The 10,742-nt window shown below is 40.4% G+C and overlaps 1 protein-coding gene across 1 annotated transcript; it reads right to left on the bottom strand.

Annotated features, from left to right (window-relative positions):
* Positions 1-9,019: 9,019 nt before the first annotated feature.
* tmem70 (transmembrane protein 70) lies at positions 9,020-10,468 on the bottom strand. Its single transcript, XM_012827921.3, has 3 exons — positions 10,116-10,468; positions 9,849-9,951; positions 9,020-9,695 (listed from the first exon to the last, which is right to left on the bottom strand). Exons 1-3 carry the CDS (start codon positions 10,335-10,337, stop codon positions 9,250-9,252), a joined length of 771 nt encoding a protein of 256 aa, XP_012683375.1. The 5' UTR covers positions 10,338-10,468; the 3' UTR covers positions 9,020-9,249.
* Positions 10,469-10,742: the final 274 nt, after the last annotated feature.

Raw genomic sequence — 10,742 nt, 5'->3', positions numbered from 1 at the left:
TATGTAAAAGCTACATTGTACAAATTAAATAAACACTATGTACATTGGAATTATGTCAACTTTAAGGGGCAAATGTCACTGTACCACAAAGGGGTACAGAAAAAAAAGGCAAGGGCCCAAAGAGAAAACGCCATTGTGATTTTTTCCTGCTGTCCAACTGTTTTCCATGACAGTAAGCCATCACCTTTAAATATAGAGCCAGACAGCTGAAAATCTACACTGACATTACTCAATCACACAGAGCATGGTTATTTTCCTCTTGATAACCACCCTGCACTGTTTGTTCTGCTCACATCCATAGCGCACAATCTCCCAATAAACATTGCATTGCTTTTAAAGGGGGCTCTGGAACCAACAGAGAGGGGGTTAACTTCAGATTCAGAGACATTTCTGGGGGAATGGCCAAGGTCAGACAGCACTGGTTACAGACCATCTGAGGCATGTGAATGGGAGACAGCGACAAACCTCAAACATCTCCAACTACATACACAATCTCAGGTTTCATGGGTCATCACCTCTTTCATATAAAAGGCTCCTCACAAGAGCAGGGGAGGAATCTAGCATTGGGGAGGATAGCAGCCATATTTACTTTTCACCATGAATGGCAACTGGACTTGTTCCGGTGGGTGAAAGGAAGGAGGCCCTGCCTTTACAAACACTTAACATTATGTCCATTTCCCAGTTTAAATGTATAGGGCACTTGTGGATAAAGTGTGTGGAATTCCAGTTGTCCTGCAGAAAAAAATGCATTATTGCATCCATTATTTTTAATTAATGTTAAAGCAGTCAGATTTGTTGAATTAATAAGTAAACACTAAAAACAAATCAGGCTTAAAGTCATTCCCCTTGACAGACTCAGAGACTCCTCACATCTCTCCAAGTTCAGCTCCTGGACTCACATTCCAGAAGCACACCAGAACACAGAAGAAACACAGAAGTTCAAGTCCACTAGTAACTCAGCAGGACCCCTAATAGCACACACACACATACATGCAGTGCAGCACGGCTCCCTCTCCCATCCTCCTCTTCACCCCTGCACCTACTGCCCCATTCACCTATACTTTTGCAGCATATTAGGAGCTCCTTGACTAACGCCCCAAGCTAACCCTGCTTCAATCTCCACTCTACCCCTCCACCTTCCCTTGCCATTAGAGCTAGATTGATAGGCCCCCTGGGTCAAAGCTCAAGAGGTGGGCTTGTGCGGAGGCACCTGTTCTCTCTCGTCAGGCCCCCAGCAACACTGTGCCCAGTGGCGGATGCCACTCCAGCCCCCAGGGTCTTTCCGCTCCATGCTCCACCCATGCCCAAGGTATATATATATATATATAGAATACACGACAGTATGGCAAAGGGCTGCTGTTACGCTGCCCCGGCGGATCCACCTGCCACGGTTGAGGCCCCTTAGTGATTTAAAGACCAGTTTATAAACTCCGCTGAGAACAGGAAGACATGCTTCCACCCTGGTAACGCCAGCTTAGTGCTCGGAACGCAAGGACAGGCAGAGAGGCTGCCACTGCAGACAGAAAAGATGGTGCATTACAGTTCTGCATGATGGGAAATAAAAATGATGTAGAATTAAATCAGAATGAAATCTGCAGATACACTTACACCTTTGTTTAAGCAGATCATAAAACATGACCCCCCCCCCCCCCCCCCCACACACACACACACACACACACACACACACACACACACACAGGCTTCTAGTGCTGGTCCAACCAAGTCGTACACTGAACAAAGACAATCCCTCAGGAGGCAGAGACCTTGGTTCCCATGGATGACATGGAGAACTGGCTTATGGTTTCAAAGAGCAGCATCTTTCCCTGCCCTGTTTAAGCACAGAAATAAGATCCGGTGCCAGCTCCTCAATGAATGACAATGCTCAGCAGCTGATGCTCTGCTCGGCCCATGAGTCAGAGCCAAGTTCCTAAATGGTACGCTGGGCAAAGAGGAGAAGCGTGGTGGTCTTTCCTTTTTGGCTGATCGACTCATTCCTCCACACCACAGCTCCTAAGATGTGTAGGTCACATTATGTTTGTTTCTCAACCTGGTGAGGACATTCCCACAAATATATGAGTCGAGTAATAACAAGCATGGTATTCAGATAACAAGATTCTTCTTAGTGTAACCAACCATTGCCATTTTACCAAAAAAAAGTGATTTTGAATTGCCCAGGATATTCCAAAGGGTTGCCACTTCATCAGCATGTATGTATTTATTTTGATCTGATAAATACATTCTCAGAATAGACAAAGTTAACGGGCAAATAGATATTTCATTAATAATCGTTCATTAAAATGGCAAGAACGCTCAGTATATTCTGTGAGTCTCTCTTTAGCTTGCTGTATAGCAGTCTCTAGTGGTAGAGCAGCCTCATGTGTTGTCTACCAATGTATTCCTTTATATTATTTATTTGTAAGGGAAAACTTAGAATCAGATAGGTATGGCTGCTATCTAAAGTACAAATACCTATTCCAGCAATAAGCGCTTTTGTCTCCATAATTTCTTCTTTGATAATAATTTTTTTCTAGATTTCCCCCTGAATATTTTAGGTACGTTTGTGGACAGAGGGAAAGATTGGTTTAGCTTTGTGAATCACAGAACTTTGTCACCAATACTAAAGAATATTGCTTATGAACTCTTTATTCTCCATAGCATAGCATTCAATCTCCATTTCTGAAACCATTCATTGAAGCCCATTTCGAAAGGAAATCTATGTAATGTTGAGGTTTAATGCATAGTATCTTTGGTACCTCACTGTGTTTAAAAAATAACATCCAAGAGAATACAGTGATGATGTGGATTTTAAACATGGTGCTGAGAATAACTGCATTTTTTTTCTTAGCCTGTGATGGGTGATGGTGAATGCTCCAAGGGCTGTTGACTTTTATTTTTTAACTTCAACTGTGATGTTCAGATGGATGACATTTGTTGCATCAAATACTTTTGCAATCATGAAGAAGTTTCCCTACAGGAGGCAAAAAAGACAAGAGTTTAAATGTCTGTATGAGATGCCACTAGTATATTATACTACTGATGGGTACTTACTCTAGGAGGTTTGAAGGCCTTGGTGTAAAAAGGAACCGTGTCATGGATGGACTCTGGGAAAAGATAAGGAAACATTTAGAGAGGTGACACTAACGTTCCAAGGGCAGAGCTCAAACTGCAAAATTAGGTTTGGTTCTTGAGGAACAAATTAACTAAATCCTTAGAAATATTTACTACCTTGGGGTTGAGCAGTGGAGAAAGGAAATGCAAGTCAATCTTGTTGTCAAAGTGTCAAAACTATAGCTAAATGTTCAAATGTCCATGTTCGATTTATTTACATATAATGTTTTGTATTCAACATCTAGACACTACCATGCAAGTGATTTGCAAGCAATTACGGATGGACCCCTGTAAAGAGTAGCGTAAGAAGTATTCACAAGGTGCATCATGAAAGTAAACCAACTGAGCCAAATGGTCCGGCCAGTATATAGTTTCACAAATATATGTCATGCCATTCACAAATGTACCTCTAATACACAAATAAATTTCACGCCATTCACAAATGTAAACACTGTTACATTTATTTACAGACTAATGGACGTGCATTTACAAACCGCTCACCATTTGTGACCATCCCTGTATTTATTTTAGTTATTTTTTTTTACTTTCCTGAGGCGGCTTGATTGACAAATGTATTTTTTTCAAAGGGACATTTTCTGCGGCCTTTCAGATGTGTCTTACAATTTCAGCCAATCACATGAAGGTAAATTCGAGGAGATAATTGAATTTGAGCACATTGCGTTTCATCTGCACAGTATCTAGTTATGTAGACTACTACACCATAATAGACATATGCATAGTTTATTACTATACATTACATGAAGTATAAAGTTGAGGTGAGGTCCAAAGGTCTGAGACCTTACAGCTGCTGGGTGACTACTCAATAAGTTCATTATTTGATCTGTACATTTATTTGCTGGGGGGATAACCCCTTGGGAGTACGAACCCAGGGTAGGGTAAGGGTAGGAATTTGGATACAAACCCAAATCACGGGAAGGGAAGAGGGTGGTCGAGCCCCCCAGGATTCCAAACCCAGTTAGAGTAAGGGAATAAAATGGGATACGAACCCTGGTCACTTTTAGCACCCGAAAAGTTCTTGGCATCTTTTGGGTGGACTTGGGATATTGTGTCTGCTTGTGTCATCTAGACATGATAACCTTAGGCTACAGGACAATTGTAATCAGTCTTGTAAAGTTACATACTCAGCGCTGTAAAGTCAGAAAACAAATTATTTAGGAACCCATCACTACTCTATGGCAGCCTTGCCCGCCATGTTGAGGTCACACAGCTGGTAGCTGGTAACTCAATATGCCAACTCTAGAATTTTGCCACCACTTCATGTCTGCCTGCTGCTTGGACGGATAATTCATGAGTTTATTCTAACTGCTGAGTGACAATGTTGATATGCTACTTTACACTTCACAACACACTTCACAGGGGACAGAACACCACCCCTTATATTCAGGATGGACCAGCCATTATCTGGGAAAATAACCATGCACCCAAATTGCATCACCATCTTGCTCTTATGGAGGTTCACTGTCCTTTATTACACCATTAGGTTCACTGGCAGGTATGTGTTTGCCTACCAGGATCTGGAAGCCTAAGAAACTTTTGCCATGGGCATTAGGTAGTCAGTGGAAAGTAAAAGTTTCTAAAAGATCAACAATAAGAAACTTGGACAGCGAAGGCAAAAGGGATTCCAAAAGTGGTGGGAACAAGTTAACAAGTTTCAGTTGCGACAAATACCTTCATTCATACATAGATAAATTAACACACACACTCACACATTTTACAATGACAATGATTTTCCTTTGTGAAATATGAGGTACTAGACAACCAAACAGATGTTTTTTGTTCAGTCATCCTGTTCTTCTGTACGTACCCCCTTTGATGAGCTGGCATAGTCTGTAGCTTTCACAGTCTTGTCTGCCTTGGACTTCAAACCACTTTTCATTTCCAAACCAAATAGAAAAACTGTGTTCAAAATAACTCAGGGGTTTCACTGCAAGTCCAAGCGCATAAAGAACGTAGTTGTCAATAATTATGTGTTAGATTTTGGTGTATTTCACATATCAGACCATATTAATAAACCCCCCACCCTGTTAGCTTCAGCCACACCAGATGGTTGGAGACAGACATATTAGCATTTCAACTGGACCCCTCTGCCTGGCATTTCCTCTCAGACCTTGACCAACAGGCACACTTACCACCTCAAACTCCCCCCAAGCAGACATATCGTCCACATCCTTTAAAGAGTTACATCAAACACATACATACATCAGATAACCCCCACATATTGAATTAAACCCCCCTTGCCAAAAGGTCCCGAGTAGCCCACACCCCTACATTTCCTCCAGACTGATACCTGTGGATAATTGAATTATGCCATTGTTGATATGTTAATTCTACTCTAAATAACCTACGTATTTCTGTAAGATCATATAAGACTTTCCTTGTGACATGTGACCATGCTATCGAAGGTTAATGTGCTACGCGTCGGAATAAACGTATTCTTTCACTAAGCCCTCTTTCACAAGTCTCTCACTGGACAAACGAACTTGAACCAAGAACAGCATACTCTTTCAGATGTAAATATAGCCTTGCACAAAGTAGTGAAATCAAAGTGAGTGTATCTATGGGTTTTAAATCAGTGTTTATCTAAAAAAAAAAAAAAGAAAGATGAATCTCACTTGGGATTAATGAGTACGTCACACGATATTCACTTAGTCCGATTTCACACGGTGACAAACTCAGAGACAAGATCATAATTTCCCCTGTCAATGAAGAAGGACAGAACAAATATTAGCATTTGGATATACTGTATATTTCTGTCACTGAAACATGTATGAGAACACATTTTAAGATGCATTTAAGAGAATATATTATACTGTATACATTTTTCGGGCCCTTGTTTGTCTTGCTCACCAACAACTACTGCAGTGCTATTAGCTAATGTTCACTATCTAAGATCTAGAAAAAAGTATTTGATTTCCAGATTGTCACTTCTGACACTAGAAGTGTGTTCCATGACTTCATGGAAGATGAACATGAAATAGAAATATTATATAGCTAACATAGTGGTGGGCCTATTATACAATCTGGAGAGAGTGATGTATTAGCAAACCCATTCATCTTCATGGCTGTTTCTCAGATAGCACATTCAGCTCAGGCTGGAAGTAAACTGGGCAGTCCCTCAAGTGCATGATTTTCAAGGCACAAGCGTGAGAGCCGTATGAGTGACCTGAGGTGTACGTCTTATGTACTGGCCAAATAAAAAACATTGATCACTGGTGGCAGTTATATATATATATATATATATATATATAGTATGCCAGAAAAAAAATCTGCTTTTTAATGGAGGTCTGTGACACGTTGAATGGAGGTCTATGGGTTTTTTTGCCAGCATAATCATTTCCAGCATTTAATTACAGAGACTAACTGACACAGAAACATCTTAATGTTGACAAGGCAGATGCTTTTAACCTGCCAAGACATCTGATACGAATCTGATACTATGGGCAGTACAACACTGTAAAGTAATACGTATTTCACTTACCTTCATAGGAATACCATAATGTCAAAGAGTCTGAAGAGCACATAATTTGTCTGCTTCCAAAAACATATGCAATACATGAGATGAAGATGGCCAGCCTTTGTAACATACTGTGCCCAAATTATGACTTCACTTGTCTGCAGTGTTCTGATCATTATTTGAAACTTCCTCCAGAAACACGTCTAAAAAGAAGTATTGTCAACGATACAGATGTATGACGTTTTCTTTTTTCCCCAAAAGGGAAGTGTGGATATTTTACAGAGAGGAAGTGAGAGTGACTTCTTCCATGTAACTTTTATTCCCTCACATGCAAACTTTGTGTAGATATCCAACAACAACTAAACATCATTAGCAGTGACCTTGTGAGGGACCGAGGCGGCCACCCCACGTTTTGGGATGTGGGCGACTGGAGTCAGTGGTGAAGTTAGAAAGAAACGTTGCATGAGATGGTGGCTTCTTAGGAAAATATTTTCTTATTGTTTTTAAAAGGGGGAATTCCATTGACCCCAATCATGTGCACAAAATAAACAAACAATCAAAATCAACAACAAACAGAACTCAATTTACTCACAAAACTAGGCACAAACTGTATTCACACATCTAAATACAGCATTCACTTAACCTCACAGCAGGTAAGCGCTCCTTCTCTCTCACACCTTTCTCATGCTTTCCCCTTCAAATAAGGCTGCCACTTGGGCCTAATTGGTCCAATCAGCTTCATTCGATCCAACCACTGTAGTGGGGGAGTCCAAGTCGGTCTCAGGTTCCTGCAGGGCAACATAAGTTAGACTCCAATTTAGTATCACGGTGAGAATGGGGGGGATTTCACCTTCTCACCGACGTATAGAACTATTTTATTCCATATGCATCCCAGAGGTACAAAATGTACTGCATAAAGATAATGACTGAATTTCTAAATGACATTTCATAGCCAGCTTCTTAAGAAATGTGATACAAAGCTTTGAAAGCAAAACAATACAGTGGCTTGCAAAAGTATTTAGTATTAACAACTTCCCCCATGAACCAACATTGTGGCAGTTCCAGTATCAGAGTAGCTGCCTGATACATATTCATGTAGGGTCGGGGCTATTGGTTGACACCCATTATTCTGTTTAGGATACTCAACCTTGGACTGTTTCAAGGTCTAATCAGAGACACAAGTGAATCTCAGGTGAATCTCTCTTGATGCGTATCATTGCAAGGATAATGCCTGTTTCCTGATTGATCATTTTGCGACTGAGTCTCCACCAATCTTTGGTATGAGAAAAAATACCAAAAGTTTACCAAATTAAAAACTAAAAAATTCTGTTTGTGTAAGTATTCAACCCCTACACATACTTGGTAGAGAACCCTAGGGTTAGCGGTCTTGGAATGTAGTGCCAGAGATTCTCAGTATGATTTAGATCAAGCCATTATAGAATATTCCTCCACCGATTTTGAGTTACTCCAGTGTTGCTTTAGCGTTGTACCTTGGGTCACTGTCCTACTGACAGTAATCTCTTTCCAAACCTTTAGTTTTACAACAGACTGCACCTTGCAATATTGCGTATAATTTATATCCATTTATTCTCCCTCATTATTATCCCTCCGCAAAGGGGAAACATCTCCATAGCCATATTTCACAACAGGGATGCTGTTTTTTTAGGCATTTGCAGTGTTATATTTCAGCCACCTGTAGTGCCTTAAGGACTGACCAAAAAGCTTAATTTTTGTATCTGATATGACTATAAAAAACCTTTTCCCCACGAAAAATGGATTATGTTTGTGACCTCACAGAATCATCACTGATCTGTTATTGTGTGAATTGACATTTATTTCCATCATTGTACCATCAGTATAAATGTATAGGTGACCAACTTTTTGTTCATGTATGTATGTCTCATTGTATCATTAAAAAAATGTATACAAAAAAAAAAAACGTTTCCCCACATCTTAAGCAACCTCCATACATGCTTCTATTTGTAGCCACTAAAATTATGGCTTCTTTCTGCCACCCTCCAACAGAGTGCAGTTTGAAGGACAGCTCTTGTGATTGTGGACTCTTACACTTCCAGACACTGACTTTTGTAGATTTTTCAGGGTGATGGCTGGACTGTGGTGGCCTCCTATAACGTTTCACATCTGCCTTGGATACTTAGTGTGAGGGACAGCCTTTTCTACCAAGCATCTGGGTGGTGTGGTGCAACTTCCACTTTTTCTTATGGATCCAAAAGGTGCTGAACTGGACATAAAAACACTTCGATATTTTCTTGAGAGTCTTTTCCTCACTTAAGCATTTCAATCACCTTGTCTCTTTACATCCTCAGAAAAAAAAAAATTGTGTCATAACTGCTTGTCTACCAGGTAAAATAACAGAAACACAGTGTACAGTTTCAAATGTCTTAAACCCCAAGGTCTGTAAGTAAGCAAATTTGATTGTTGGAGAAAATGAAGCCATACATTCTTTTAATGAGAGTTGTGACAAATGAGGAGGTAAACTGTGTTAGCCAGTGTTTCACTTGCAGGAATGTACAGTTCTTCAGTCTCAACTATACAGGCCCTCCTTTAGTAATGAATAACCCATATTAAAATGATGTCTTCACATTAATCTTAACTTACTGCATCTTCCTGATCAGGTTCACATGTTGTAGTTTTGATCGCATGGCCTATTTTCTATCTGGCTTGTCTAGGTCATCCTCATCGAATGTGAAGGGCTTGTCATAGCCCATCAGGTGGTTGTAATCGTGAGGCAGTAGAAAGGAATCAGGGTTCACCATCATGGAATGCTTCTTTGCATAAAAAGTGGTGAACATCTTGCTGATATCCGGTATCTTAACATCACTCTGATGAAACACAGTCTTTTTCTCTACTAGTAGAACATTGTACGTGATGGCTGTGTATGAGTCTGTTCCCTCCTTGTGGTACAGGCGCACCACGTACCCTTTTGTGATGAAGTGCAGGAGCACAGGGGTGATGAAGGTGAAAAAGCCGACGAATCCACAAAATGCCACCTGTAAGGCCAAATTTGAAACACCGAGGCCAGTCTTCATCATGACGTATGGCATGACAGAGGCACTGAACATGCTGCAGGAGTAGGAGAAAAACTTCACACCTGTTGACAGAAAAAAAAGACATATAACCAAAGAGCCTCTCTAGATATGCCCTGACCAGACGGAGTGGAGGTTGTTTCTGTGTTCCCTGAAAGCCATATAGCAGTGATACTGACACAGCAACATTTGGTAAATGTTGTAAAAATGTAGCCAACCTAAAACAGATTTGCCGAGATTCCCCGAGTAGATAAGTCTTCCATCTTCAGAAGGTCTTGCATCTGAGGCCTGCGCATACAGCACTGTGTTTTGTTGTGATACCTGGTATAAGGTAGCAGAACGGGATAGAAGTGAATAGCATCAACATGACACTTACTTGAAAACATAGGATACTTAACCAAGACTGAGATGACAGGCTTTCTGCTTTTAATTTACTTCAGTGTCAATGCAAACTAATACAATGCAGTCAAAACATATCCTCATACCTTATTAGTTTCTGTACTTGTAAACGACCTTCGTAGGCCTTCAGCCTGAGGCAGACGTTGATGGCCATTTCTTGAAACAGCTACGAACATGCTCTTAAACGCTGCACTGGAAGGACGATTCCATGCATTCTGATTAACCCTTGCACAGAAATAAACGGAGAGCAACTTTGATTTACACTGTGTAATACTACGTAGCCCACACACCAAACGTACGTTGTACATTTTAAAAATATTGCTGGTAAACGATATCTTGTGTTTAATCTTCCTATGTGCACAGACTACACACTCCCATATCGTCCCCGTCTTTCTTCTTCAGTGAAACTATTTTAGTTTAAAGAGACACTGCCACCTACTGTATTGGATGTGAAAAATATTCGACATCGTAAAACGAACTTTTAGGTTCTACTTCGGGTTTTACTCAGATTGATTTTTTTTGTATTCACAAAAGAGTTGGAAAGGCATGGGACACTGCACCAAGACATTTAATTGCATGGTTAGAATCGATTCATTTAATCGGCATTTAGATGCTAAAATCAGACAGTTCACAGTTCGTTAGTCGTTTGCATGAGGCCTGTTGAAAACAATCAATAGGACAATTGAAGTAAAAGGAACTGAGATTGAACAATT

Source organism: Clupea harengus, chromosome 25, assembly GCF_900700415.2.
Source record: "Clupea harengus chromosome 25, Ch_v2.0.2, whole genome shotgun sequence".
In the NCBI taxonomy this organism is placed as follows: domain Eukaryota; kingdom Metazoa; phylum Chordata; class Actinopteri; order Clupeiformes; family Clupeidae; genus Clupea; species Clupea harengus.
The sequence above is the reverse complement of the archived record's forward strand: the minus strand, read 5'-3'. Positions and strand labels throughout refer to the sequence as shown.

Excerpts from the sequence above, each read along its gene's own strand:
- tmem70 (XM_012827921.3), bottom strand. The coding sequence starts at position 10,337 with ATGTACAACGTACGTTTGGTGTGTGGGCTACGTAGTATTACACAGTGT. Across the intron at positions 9,952-10,115 it reads CAAGTACAGAAACTAATAAG|GTATCACAACAAAACACAGT; the intron begins GTATGAGGATAT and ends ACCTTATACCAG. Across the intron at positions 9,696-9,848 it reads TCTCGGCAAATCTGTTTTAG|GTGTGAAGTTTTTCTCCTAC; the intron begins GTTGGCTACATT and ends TTCTGTCAACAG.